Genomic DNA, 14744 nt, shown 5'->3' with positions numbered 1-14744 from the left:
CAGAATACTCACTGCAGCCACTTAAAACGAATGGAAATTGAGAGCAAATTTATTTTCTGAGGCCAGATTGAAGAATTCCTTTAGATTTCTGGACCTAAGTTTTAATTGTTAGTAAATTTTAAAAATAAATTTTTATGTGTGTTCATCTTTCAGTGTGATGGGGTTTTTTATTATTAGACCCCCAAAAGGCACATGAGATGCACTAAAATTTGAAATAATGCTTTTTGTCTGAAAATGTGAGAAAGTAGGCAATAATTTATGGGAAAAGTTTATTAAAGCTCCACCATGTTTTTCACATATGGGGAAAAGAGTCAACTTGTGAAATGGAGAACAATAGGAGGCTCGGCGACCCCTCAGAATGCAGTGGGAATCACAGGGTAAGGCTACAATGCATTAAGAACTACATCCTGGCTTAGCAAAAACAACTAAATGTACACTTGGAAAAATGCATTTGCAAATGAAAACATGAAGTGTTTTTCCCATGGGTGCCAAATAAAGAATGGTTTAGTATACTTTCGTACTATAGCCTCATAAATTTAAAGTCAGCAAATTTTGGAATATAAAAATTGATGTAGAACAGTAAACTAGTCTACCATAGGTAAAAAGGGAACAGATTGGGTGCCTGGGTGGCTCAGTTGTTTAAGCAACTGCCTTTGGCTCAAGTCATGATCCTGGAGTCCCAAGATCGAATCCCACATTGGGCTCCCTGCTCGCCAGGGAGTCTGCTTCTCCCTCTGACCTCTCCCCTCTCATGCTCTCCATGTCTCTCTCTCTCTCTTAAATAAATAAAATCATTTTTTTAAAAAAGGGGGGGCATATTTACTACCTGATTCAGTGGCCTTAGCATAAAGTAAAAAACTGATTTCTATTAAGTATTCAAAAGTTATATTTTTACAACCTGAAGAGTAAAGGATATTCAATAGGAACATGTTGTTTCATGCTTATGTTAATTTTAAAAGATGTCCCAAGGAGGACGGGTGTTTGCTAATAGCAAAACTTAAGACCTGGTTTGTGATATTATGAGGAATACCCATAAAGTACGTTAAGATGTTAAAAGTCATAGGGACAGAGAACCACATTAGAACATGTCTACAGTGTATTAACATTCCAGGGAAACAAAACCAGTAAGAATATTTTGGAATAAATCAGGAATGTGAAGATAAACAAATGAGAGATTGTGAGAAATAGGACCAGTGAGGAGAGTTTCAAGTAATTAGCATTATATTTATAATTGAAAACAGAGAGTATGAAAACATGCTGAAAATAATAAACCTTCCTTCTTCATTTCCTTTGAGGAGAAAATAATGTGACACATTAAAATCTTTTAACTTTGAAATGTGAGGAACACAGTCAACTTTCTTCTCTTGACCTCAGTGCAACATGGCACAAAGTTAATTTGTATTTGTGTGGTGGATATGAATTTCCATCCACAAACTCAGTTGAGCATAATAGATCACAATATTACATTTTCAAACAAGATGAGACTGAGGAGGAAGACAAACCATAAGAGACTCTTAATCTCAGGAAACAAACAAAGGGTTGTTGGAGGGGAAAGTGGAGGGAGGGATGGGGTGGTTGGATGATGGACATTGGGGAGGGTATGTGCTATAGTGAGTGCTGTGAATTGTGTAAGACTGATGATTCACAGACCTGTACCCCTGAAACAAATAATACATTATATGTCAATAAAAAAAAGTCTAAAAAAAAAAAAAAAGAATAAACAGGAAATGTGTTTAAAACACACACACACACACACACACAAGAGGGACACCTGGGTGGCTCAGTGGGTTAAGCCTCTGCCTTCAGCTCAGGTCATGATCTCAGGGTCCTGGGATCAAGCCCCACATCGGGCTCTCTGCTCAGCAGGGAGTCTGCTTCCCTCCCTTTCTCTCTCTGCCTGCCTCTCTGCCTACTTGTGATCTCTCTCTGTGTGTCAAATAAATAAAATCTTTAAAAAAAAAAAAAGAAAAACAAAAACAATATTATATTTACTGCAGAACCATGAAACTCCCATTCTGAGTCTCCTTCACAAAACTAGTAAGAGATTGATTCTCTTCTCATAAAACCTCCCGTTTTCAGGGTTCTAGAAATTATTCAAGCTAAATTATCAGAGTAGTCCTTCTTATCATAATTGTCAGTTCACAGGGTTGCCCCCAAGACCTCTACTGTCCAAGCCACATCAGCAGTTCTGTTCATTTCATGCAAAATAAATTTTGTCAAAGCTGAGTCCCAGCTCAGGGGATATAACTTCCCTATGTGGCTCATACAGGAGGCCTTGCTGTCTCTGTCTCCCCTGGACTCAGTGGCTTCTAGCTCTTTCTTTCCCCTCTGGGACATCTTGCACGATCTCCTCGGGTTGCTCTGACTCCCTTAAAAATAGAAGCTCTTATCTTTAACAGCTTCTTCTTTCTAAGCCACAAAAGTCATCAAGCCTGCTGTCCTGGCTTGCTCTATGCCTGAAATGAAAAGGGTTGTGATGATTAAAGGAGAAGAACAAATACTGATTTATTTATCAACAATTTCTTGTGTTACCCCAATATTGCCTATATATGTCACTGGTAGGAATTTTTAGCACCCACTCTGTGTGAGCACTGCACTAGGTATTCTGCATGCATCCTCCCCTCACACTCTGGCTTCACCAGGACCAGCCTTCCTCCATTTCTTATTATTATGCTCCCTCCTACCACAGGGCCTTTGTACACCATCTTCCTTAGTGTCAAATCCATCCTTTACCGCCCCCTTTTCTTTCCATTTCTTTTTTTTAAATCATTTACCCTGTGAAGCTTTTCAACAATTTCTCTCCAAATATTATCATAATTATGACATGTCCCTAATAAGCTTTATCTGTAGACTGGCTTATACTAGTAATTTATGATAAAGCTGTAATTTCTCAGTAGGATTGCTACTCTTCTCTAACTCTTATTTTATCAGGCTCAAAGTCATTGGGCTTGGACTGGTATGGAACATGAGCTAAATCTTCAGGTTAGGACACAACTTAATGTGAACTTTTAACTTCCAGTAATGAAAACCTAAATAAATTTGCACACTTTTACTCTCTATAGCAAACCAGGATATATAATTCCAGAAATTTATGCTCAGATACATTCACACACATATAACAATGATGTATGCATAAAGTTATTCATTGTAGACATTTCAAAAGAGCAAAATTTTGAAAATAACCTAAATATTCTCCAAGTATATATATACATATAAAGGCACAATGTAATGATGGCCAGTTATTAAAAAAAAAAAAAATAGAACAAGGGTGACATGATCACTAAAAAGTATAAGGTAGTTTTTAATAATTAGGTAAATTTTTAATGAAATAACAATGCATGTAACATATAGCCATTTGTATAGAAAATGAAGAAAAAAACAAATAATAGCTGTATCTCCTTTGATAAGCATAAAATAGCTCTAAAAGGACATCCAAGAAATAATATGGTTGTTTATGTTGAGGAAAATAGAGTGGCAGTGGATAGATGTAGGAGCAAGAATGTTTACAAACATGTGAATATATTATCTATTCAAAATAAATAAATATTTTTAATTTTTTTTAAAAAATGAAAATTAATGGATAAATCTTCAGACTTCCACAGCTGGACAAGATGAAATAATTTGAGTTAGATTTACCCACCCACCTGAAAAGACATAAAATATGTGAAACAGTAATTTTCAAGACAGTCAAAGTCTGGCAGTGAAGGACAATGATCTCTGAGAGATGGGAAACAATAAAGTGAAGCCTGCAATCACCCCTGCTTCTTGACTTGAGAGTTTCTAGGTTGTGGTATGAGGAAGGGGGACTCAGGTGGGCCAGGTGGGGCTCAGCATGAGTTGATATGCAGCTGAGAATTTGGGGATAATGGGGCAGCTACAATATCAAGGGCAGAGCACCATGAGAAGAGAGCTACAGATCTGTACCCCTTGAGTATTCAGCAGAGTAATGGTAGGAGCATGTGTGTGAAGGAACAACCCAAGACTGGGGAAAGGAAAAAAGTAAAAATCATTCAAAGGAATTAGAAAGAATAGTGCCCAGAACAAACAAGTCTTGGAATAGTGTCTGTTCCCACCAGCCAGACTGAAAAACTTGGTGATTTGTATCACATTCAGTAGAGTACACAGAAGGCCCAGATTAAGAGTTGTGAATAATTTGCCCTAGATTAAACATTACTACAGTCCTGCCTAATAAATTATAAGACCAAACTATTTTCAAGTAATGTAACTGCATTCCAGAACAAAATGTTCAAAAGAATACCAAAATATCCAGCATCTCAAAATGTAAAACTTCTAGAACCTGATGAAAAAATTACCAGATATGCAAAGAATTACCTGTATATGACCCATAATGGGTAGATAATTCAGTTAAGGGAAACTAATACCTAAGAGTAAACAGATAAGACTTTAAGACATCATAACTCTTCTACATGTTCAGAAAGTTAATGTCAGAGAGACATTAAAATGTCTCTCTGACATGTCAGAGAGATGTCAGAGAGACATTTCAGTGCCTCGATCGGTTAAGCATCTGCCTTCAGCTCAGGTCATGATCCAGGGTCCTGGGATCAAACCCCACATCAGGCTCCCTGCTCAGCAGAGAGCCTGCTTCTCTCTCTCCCTCTGCTGCTTCCCCTGCTTGTGCTCTCACTTGCACTCTCTCTCTCTCTCTGTCAAGTAAATAAATAAAATCTCTTTTAAAAAGGAAGAAAGTTAAGCAGAGACATAAAAAATATAAAAAGAGCAAAATAAAATCGTAAAGGTGGGAAAAAAAAAGTGTCAGATTAGAAAAGCTTTAGATGGGGTTATCAGCAGATTAGATGTTACCAAAAAAAAAAAAAAAAGTAAACTGGAAGATAAAACATCCAAAATGAAACACAAAAAGAGAAGTTATGGAAACAAAGTGTATAATTGGAGTCTCTGGAAGATATGAACAAAAGGTAGAAACAAAAAGAATACTGGAAGAGGGGAACCTCGGTGGCTCAGTGGTTTAGGCATCTGCCTTCAGCTCAGATCATGGTCTGAGGGTCCTGGGATTGAGCCCTACATCAGGTTACCTGCTTAATGGGGAGCCTGCTTCTCTGTCTTCCTCTGCCACACTCCCCACTGCTTGTACTCTTTCTCTCTCTCTGTCAAATAAATAAATAAAATCCTTTACTTAAAAAAATACTGAAAGAAATAATGCCCAAGAATTGTCCAGATTTCATGAAAACTATATATATAGATAGATAGATAGATAGATCCAAGAAACTCAAGTAATCCCAAGCATAATTATACCAAGAAAATTATATAGCATGTGTCATGTCCTAAATAATATTTCAAATCCAATGACATAGAAAAGATCTCAAGAAGCCGGAGTGGTGGAGAAAACTCAGTATGGACAGAAAAGCAAAGATAAAAATAACACATTTTCTATGGAAAACAATGCAAATGAGAAAGAGAGTAAGCAAAGTCTTTAGAGGATTGAAAGAAAAAAGCTGTTAACCTAGTATTCTATTGTCAACTGAAGTGTCCTTAAAAATGTAGATGACGAGATGACTACATCTTTAAAAATGTAGATAAATGCAAAAGATCAAATTCTCACTACCAGAAATGGTTAAGGGAGTCCTCTAGTCAGAAAGATGGAAGGATGGAAATCTGGGTCTACACAAAAGAATTAAGGAAACAAAAGCGGTGTTCATAATATAATTTCATATATGTGAAATTTTATTTTTAAATCTTTTTAAAGGATAATTGACTGCTTAAACAAAAATAATAATTATATAATCTGGGATGTATAACACATGGAACCATAAGACAACAAAGTACAAAGTACAAAGGCTGGGGGAAGAAAAATGAAAGCATATTATCAATGGGTTTTTATAATATATGTGCAGTAGTACAATATACTGGAAGATAAACTGTGATCAAAAATAAACATGTATGAGAGGCACCTGGGTGGCTCAGTGGGTTAAAGCCCCTGTTTTTGGCTCAGGTCATGATCCCAGGGTCCTGGTATCAAGCCCCACATCGGACTCTCTGCTCAGCTGGGAGGCTGCTTCCCTTTCTCTCTCTCTGCCTGTCTCTCTGCCTACTTGTGATCTCTGTCTGTCAAATAAATAAAATGAAATCTTTAAAAAAAAAAAACCACATGATATAAACCCTAAAGCAACCACTTAAATAAAAAAATAAGGAGTCTTTGTTAAGTCAAAAAGGACATTAAATGGAATCACAAGCAATATTCAGTGAATCAAAAGATGGAAAAAGAAAAATAAATGGGACAAATAGAGGGCACCTGGGTGGGTTAGTCAGTTAAGCATCTCCCTTTGGCTCATGTCATGGTCCCAGGGTCCTAGGACTGAACCCCACATCCGGCTCCCTGCTCAGTGGGGAGTCTGCTCCTCCCTCTCCCCCACCTCATGCCCACTCCTTTTCTCTCTCTCAAATAAATAAATAAAATCTTTTAAAAAAAAATAAATAAAAGGGACAAATAAAAAACAAACAAGATGATAGATTAAGGTTTAACCACATGAATAATCATATTAAAAGTAAGTGATCTAAATAACCCAATTAAAAGGCAGAGATTATAAATTAGCAATGTGCAAGTATATGCTGCCAACAAGAAAACCACTTTAAAGACACAAATAGTTTTTAAAATAAAGTAAAATTTTAAAAAGTCATAAATATTAGTGTTTAAATAGTACAAATCCAAAGAAAGCTGAAGTGGTAAACCAAAGAATATTACCAGAGATGATAAAAGTCACTTCATAACAAGAATAAGGCTAATTCATCAAGAGCACATAAACATCCTAGACATTTATGTACTTATTAGCAGAGCTACAAAATGCATGAAGCAAAAACTCATAGAATAACACAGAGAAATAAACAAATTCAGAATTATAGTCCTACATTACAATATCCCTCTCTCTAATTAATAGAACAAGGAAACTGAACATTAATAAAAATATAGAGGACTTGAATAGCACTATCAACCAAATTTATCTAATAAATATTTATAGACCACTCCACTTAAAAGCAACAGAATACACATTTTTGTCAAGCATAGATGGAACATTTACCAAGATAGGCCATATTCTGAGCCATTAAAAAGTCATAATAAATTTGAAAGGATTCAAGTCATAGGAAGTATATTTTCTGAGCACAGTGAAATTAAATTAGAATCAGTAACAAAAAAAAACCTCAAAAAAAAAAAAAAAATTCCTAAATAGGGGCACCTGTGTGGTTCAGTAGGTTAAACGTCTGCCTTGACTCAGGACATAATCCCAGGATCCTGGGATTGAGCCCTGCTTCTGGCTCCCCTCTCAGCAGAGAGCCAGCTTCTTCCTCTCCCTCTGCTACTCCCCTTCTTTGTGCTTTCTCTCTCTGTCAAATAAATAAATAAAATCTTAAAAAAATAACTTTAAAAAATAAATAAAAATGAAAATAAATAAAAAATCCCTAAATATTTGGAAACTAAATTGCACATGTCTAAATACCTAATGGATCAAAGAAAGAAAACAAAAGAGAAGTTAGGAAGTATTTTGAACATAATGAAAATGAGAACACTGCATATCATTTTTTGTGAGATTCTGCTTAGGAAAGATTTATAGTACTAAATACCTATATTAGAAAAAAAACTCTTAAATCAATGATCTTGGCTTCTACCTTAAGTAATGAGAAAAAGAAGAGCTAATTAAACACAAAGTTAGTAGAAGATTAAAACAATAAAAACTAAAGAGAAATCAATGAACTATAAATGAAAAGAACAGAGAAAAATCAATGAAACCAAAAGCTAGTTCTTTAAGCAGATCAATAAAATCAGTAAACCTCTAGCCAGACTGACAAGGAAAATGAGAGAAGTGACAGAAATATGCACAACATCATTAATCGTCATGGAACCACAAAATAAAACCACTCTGAGATACCATTATATCCCTATCATAATGACTAAACTTCAAAAGACTGCCCACATCAAATATTGATGAGAACGTGTAGCAGCTGGAACTCAAACACTACTATTGGGAATAAAAAATGGCACAACCTCTTTGAAAAAGAGTTCGACCATTTTTTGGAAATTAAGCATATACCCATCATATGATCTAGTCTTTCCACTCCTAGGCATTTCCTTGAGAGAGAAATGAAAGCATATGTCCACACAAAGACTAGGAATCAAAATTCTTATCACCTTTGTTTATAACAGCTCAAAACTGGACACAATCCAAATGTCCACCAATAAGTGAGCAGATAAACTGTGATATTGTCATTCAAATGGAATACTACTCAGCAATAAAAAAGGATGAACTATTAGTAAATGCAAAACATAGATGAAGCTAAAAATAATTATACTGAATAAAAGAAGCCAGACCTGGAAAAAGAAAACAAATCATATGATGTTTATATAGAATTCTGGAAACTCAAGCTAATATACAGTAACAGCAGATTAGTAACCTAGACAAAGGTCAGGTTCTTCTGACCTAGAATGAGGTCAGAAGAGAGAGATTACAAGAAAACTTGGGGGGATGGCAAATAAGTTCCTAGTCTTGAATATGGTGATACCCGCACAGTGGTATACCTACATAAGTCAAGATTCATCAAATTGTATACTTAAAGTATATGTAATCCATTGTATGTCAACTGTACCTCAATTAAGCTGTTTAAAAGATTAATGGACAAATATGAAGAAATACATATATAAATGAAAAGTTGGCTCCTTACCAGTCATTCACATTAATCAAGATAGGAAACATTAATTTATTTGGAGCTTGGAAAAAACATCAATGAAGATAAAAAGGATCCATTTGAATTCATTTTATTATACCTAAAACTAACCTAGAACACTACACAGTTTTTTTTTCTTAAACTCATTAAGAAAACAAGATACTGTATGTCCAACAAAATTACATACAATACATATATGCAAACAAAAAAATCAATATAAGTCTTTCTCTTGTTACTATCTATAATTTGAGATCTATGATAATTCTAGTTTTGAGATGTATTTGGCACAGCATACATTTTAATGCATTTTAGTCTCAGATTTTCCATGACCAAATGAGATTGTATTTGTATGACTTACGATCGATCTTTCCATTTGTGGCTCAGTTTGAACAGAATCAAGAAGTTCTGATCCCGTATGCCCAAGCTCTGAGGAAACAGAGGTTACCTATGGTAGTGTGTTCATGGGGGACCAGCACCGAATCCATGTTACAGTCCTAATTTGTTCCAGCTACGGTTGTAATTCGGCTCTGAAATTCAGTGTGTGGAAAATGGAAAAAGATTAGGCTGCTGGAGAGGGGGATAAAGTAGGTTACATTTGATTCTAGGATTTTTATTTCAAACAAAATTTTAAATATGCATAAGATACTTCAGGTTATTTTTTTAATCCTACTCACTTTCACAGGTGGTATAATAATCCCCTTTCCTGCCTTGCAATCTTTCCATCTCCACAGAGTCTACGCATTAAAAAGTACCCTTAAATGGAAGTAATTAGACCAAGTACCATTTTAATATACAAAGTATTTGAAATATATAACACACAAAGAAATCCAGGCTTATTTTGCTCAAGTGCCTCATAAAACATTATCCAGAGCAAGTCTTTAGTTGATCTGTAAATTGGCTTGTCTAATATGTTTATAGATATTTGAAAATGTGTATCTTCAACCCTTAATGCCTTGTATTTTTATTTATAAATATCCTTTACTTCAAAAGTTTTTCAAAATGATGATAAAAACTATGTTGGAAATGTGTGTTTTTATAGATTTCTTTGTCTGCATAAAGGCACTCTCTAATTGTTTTATATCTGCCTTTAAGTATATGTCTCTCCTTAACCCCCAAACACTGAAACAGAAACAATGCCGCGGTAAAGAGCTCAAAGGCTTAGAAATCAGAGGATCTGGTCCAGCTCCAGGACCACTACTAGCTCCAGTCCACTGGTCGTTAACTCCCTCTGCCTGTTTCTTCAAACAGTACATAGGAATGATATTCGCAAGGTTGTAGTGAGGATGATTCAAAAGAACTGAGTAAAACTTTTAGCCAAGAGCCCAGCACATATTAAGTGCTCAAAAAAACTAGAGCTACCTTTAAACTACAAAAATTTTAGGACAGGGTCCAATGATTATAAATTATCTCATTACACAGCAATGGAACTACAGTGTGTCCTAACAGGAATGGAATACTTGAAATCTATTATTTGACCAAATGGAATATTTCTTAGAAAGACAGAGAAAGCCTAAATAGGATAATATAATTACAGTGAAAAGGCCTAGCTTAAATTCTACCTTCAGCATTGTAATCTAAATAACCAATTCTGGTTGGTTATTTTTTCTACTGACCATCTCATGGTCTGTAAAATGGACATGACCTGTGTGTGGGAAGTTCTTGGTGAATCCGTACTGAGAGATGAAATCAAAGATACTGCCTGTAAGAGTGTTTTCTATACTTTGATCTGTCTGATAGTACAAAATTCCTTTCACTTAAGGAGAAGTCATAAAATTGAGTGATATCTCCATAGATCAGTCACTAGCAGTCAAGTATTTCTCTCTAATGATAAATATATGCAGCAAGCGTGACTCTACTGGGCATGAATCGTATTAGAAACTGAAGTGTGAAGTTAAAAGTTCATGAGGATTCCAAGGGCAGCAAGAGACCCAATCAGAACCCTATACCACCTACAGAAAACCAGTGCTGGAAAGCGTCATAGTGTTGACCACTGAAACTTACCTTGAGGTTTGCTTTTATTTTTTTTTTTTCCAAGCAAATGTCCATAATCCTTTAAAGATGATTTTGTCCGTTTCACAGGTCTCCTGTTATGGCTGGAGGTCTCTTCGCCGTGGATCGAAAATGGTTTTGGGAGTTGGGTGGCTATGATCCAGGTTTAGAAATCTGGGGAGGAGAACAATATGAAATCTCTTTTAAGGTAAGTTACCGAGACCCTCTCCACACAATGTCTACATAATTTTGATGATTCCCGTAGAGTTGTCATCGTGCTGTGTCATGACCCATGTTGTAAGATGACAACAAAAATAGATATGTCACCTTTCCAGGTAAGATTTTGGATCAGAGAAGCTGCTTCCTTCTGATGTTTCAGTGAGGTGTAGCCATGCCATAAAGAAATGTATTAAAGAAATAACTCAAAATCCCATTTGCAGGCAGAAAACTTGGTGTGCCCACAAAGCTGTTGCTCCACAGACAAAACACTCTTTCCACAGCACTTTGAACATTTAGAGAAAAGAATGAAGACAAAAGAAATTGGGTTACTGGAGTTTTCACCCTTTGTATTTATTTTTGAAATAATGGTTCAAATTTTGATCATAACCAGTTATTCCAAAATTTTAATAACAGAAGAGTAACAAAATATGAATAACAAATTAAGGCTATTTTTCATATAATTCCATAATATGTGAATTTTTTACCTCTTTTCATCTGAAGTTGCCCAGGTCTCTACTTGCTTTAATCATAAATACTCAGCAAAATTATGCACTTTATTACATATATGTACATACATAGGATAGAATTCAAATTTCAGGGTTTATGAATGAAAGGAATTCATCAACATGTGAAGACCAGACAAGCAAAGCAAAATAAACTGTGTGAATGGTTTTAGTCCAAACCTCCAAGATGATTTTTTTTGAAAAGTCAGTCTCTGAAGGAAAAGAAATTCATTCTCTTTTTTTCTTTATCATTGTCATTATTTATAAAGAAGATGGATTGATGTCACAAGATTTATCATAAGAAATCTCTTACTAAATAAATCATTTTTTTCTAATTACTTCCATTATAAAATCAAACCAATTCTTGCTGAGGGAAAAAAAAATGTATCCTGAATACAGTAACAATCAAACTTAAGGATCCAACTAAACTCTTCGAATTTATGCGTAGAAAGAAAATGCTAAAGTTGATCTTCATAAAACCGTAACAGTTATATTCAATATGTTAACAAAAATGTTATGCTGTCCTCACAGTGTCAAAAATGAATATCTTTAAGGAAAAACTCAGGAGGCATGATTGCAGGCTTCAGGCCATCTAGAAGTCTCCATCTCACTCTGCAGGCAGTAGTCCTTGAAATACCATTTAGTAAATTCATGCTCTTTTCACCATCATTCAAACACATCTAATCTCACATCTAAAGTACTTCTTTAAAACCTTTTTGTGGATATGTGGTTTTTAAATCCTTAAATTTACCAATTTTGTTCGCTTGTTTCTCTGTGATAGTAATAGCTTCACATTTATCACAATGTATACAACAGAAGATAGTTTAATCGTAGTAACAATGACAAAACTACATTTACTTACTGGTATGTGCCAAATGCTGAGCTAAAGACCTTATATAGATTATCTAATTTAATTTAAAGACACGATTCTAAGAGATAGGTATTATTCCATTTTATAAGTGAATATACTGAGACTTAACATTTTAAAGACTCTACATTAAAAATTGTTTTAAACTTTAAAGATTATGTAAATTATTTAATGCTGCTTTGGAGATTAAAAAAATGCTCTATTTCTGCTTAACTGCAGAGAATACAGAACTAATACTACCAGTACCATTCTAGAGTTCATTGTGAACACTTTGATCTCTACATAAAATTTCCTCTCACTGAAAAGGCAAGGATCTTCCTTGCAGCCAATAACATACGAGAAAACAGAAGAGAAAACTCTGGCAAAATAACACTGATTATCAAACACGGCTCAAAGCTAGGGGCAAAGTTTGCAATAAATGCCTTCAAAAGGGAAAAACCGAGAATAAGCTTTGACCCCAGCATTAAGGAGGAAAAATGACATTGCTATATCTTCAGAATTCAAGAAATACCTTTTAGTTTTCGCTGTTCAAGATTTTTTTTCTCTTAAATACTGTTAATTCACAGGTTCCTTTGTATTTTATTATTTGGCAGTGAGAAAGTGAGAGAGAGCATGAGAGGGGAGAAGGTCAGAGGGAGAAGCAGACTCCCCAATGTGGGACTTGATCCCGGGACTCCAAGATCATGACCTGAGCTGAAGGCAGTTGCTTAACCAACTGAGCTACCCAGGCACCCAGATTCCTTAAGTTTAAAATGTTATTAAGAACATTTCTATTAAGTGGGAGACACTGGCTTTGAATAAGAAGCTGGATGATGGATAAAATTGCTATGCAAAGTCTGGAGGACTTGCCCAATATACATTTGCATCCTAAATCACAAAAGCATTTCTTAAACAAACATAGACGTGCATCTCTCATTTCTGTGTCACTTGTAGTTATCACACCTCTTCTGGGTGACCTGAGATTTTATTATCCCATTTCCTATTTTTCAGTTACCTGTCATTCTGAAGGATATAATTGGAATACAGCCCTGTCGTCTTTGTCTAGAAACCATGGCAACAGTGCTGGAAGTTCAGGACTAAATTGCCCCAGGTTGTTTGGTTGGAATGACAGATTCTTTGGCAACAGCTCTTTCTTACAGGGTCCAATTTCAGACATATCCCTTCATTCTTCTTCCTATTGTGTGATGACCTTGGGGTTCCTGTCCCTCCCTATTAGTATTTGTAACATGATGGGGACAAACTTAAACAGACTTTGGTAGAATTTGCATTGAAGCAAGAGGAATTTTCTCCATGTAGAAGGAATCAAAAGAATTGTACACACTTCGTTCTGTGAAATGGTATTAAAAAGAAAAGAAAAATCAAACATCTGCATTCTGGGACATAGTCCATAAATTATGATTAATTTTCAGGGCAAAGCACTGTAAGAGATACACTAGCTGGCACTTGAGATTCAGGAAATATGTATGGATAACCAAGAGTTTACAAGTCTATTTCCACCATAATACATAATATAGAAATTGTTTTAAGTGTTGAACTTAAAAGCTCCAGTTCAAAAGAATTCTCTCTATGGTCGGTATCAGGCATCATTCCTTGCTGTTTACTCTTTAATCAGAGAATCATTTCACCACAGTTTATGACAAGGTTCCATCTCTAAATAAACTATTTCTAGAAAATTCTGCTTTACATTAAGGGCTTAGTTTTTGGTCAAACATTCTTTGGTTAAGAGTGTGCCTCAATTTTTTTTTCTCTGTAAATCTCTTTCCTTTTTCTAACATCTGACTAGATGAGTAGATTTTGTGCCATAGCATAAAAGCCAACACAAGTGTAATTTTCAGGAAGCAGTTGAGGGAAAGAGCTCTCTAGAGAAATGATCTGTGTGCCCAATCTTCAGTCTCTTTCAGTATGAATCTGAACTCCTACATGACCAAAATTATCCAGCTACATTTCAAATGTTTCTGGCTTAGCCAGCTGCTAGGGAGGAGAAAGCGGCATTCAGTCAGTCGTTCAACAAGCTTTTATTGAGCATCTAATTTATTCCAGGCCTTGTTCCAGGTACTCAGTTTGGAATGGCACCTGGAAACAAAGAGGAACCCAAAACAGACTGCACAGTGTGGCATAAAAGAGATAATCCACACCCTTACATGTTGTCTACCATTTAACTTACTGAAATAATTAAACCGTTATGAGTCTCTGACTTTTCTGAGTGCCTTTTTACATCCATTCCCCAAAAATAAAATTCCAAATGTTAGCATTTTCAAAAGATCTGTCCTTCAATGGCAGAAGACTCTTTCTGGAAAATAAAAATGAGCAATACACACTAATCAGGCACCCACAAGAAATTTAGGAGGAAGCCCAGGGACCTCATGTCATCTCATTCTCTGAGACGAGATATAAAGCTTAGACCCAGGTAGAAGAGCATTAACTTTGGTCTGTGCTGCCCTTTTCTACCCTTAGAAGCTTATCAACATGGTTCC

The 14744-nt window shown here is 35.4% G+C and overlaps 1 protein-coding gene across 1 annotated transcript in view; it reads left to right on the top strand.

The window, feature by feature from the left end:
* The window catches only part of LOC111157037 (polypeptide N-acetylgalactosaminyltransferase like 6), a 1188224-nt gene that overhangs the window by 1062157 nt on the left and 111323 nt on the right, over positions 1-14744 (top strand). The window contains exon 8 of the mRNA XM_022518249.1: positions 10771-10888. Within this exon, the coding sequence (XP_022373957.1) occupies positions 10771-10888 (118 nt within the window). The remainder of the gene's footprint in view (positions 1-10770; positions 10889-14744) is intronic.

This window comes from Enhydra lutris, unplaced genomic scaffold (assembly GCF_002288905.1).
Source record: "Enhydra lutris kenyoni isolate GAN:26980312 unplaced genomic scaffold, ASM228890v2 scaffoldscaffold3, whole genome shotgun sequence".
NCBI classification, from domain to species: domain Eukaryota; kingdom Metazoa; phylum Chordata; class Mammalia; order Carnivora; family Mustelidae; genus Enhydra; species Enhydra lutris.
This window is presented reverse-complemented; position numbering and strand designations above follow the sequence as displayed.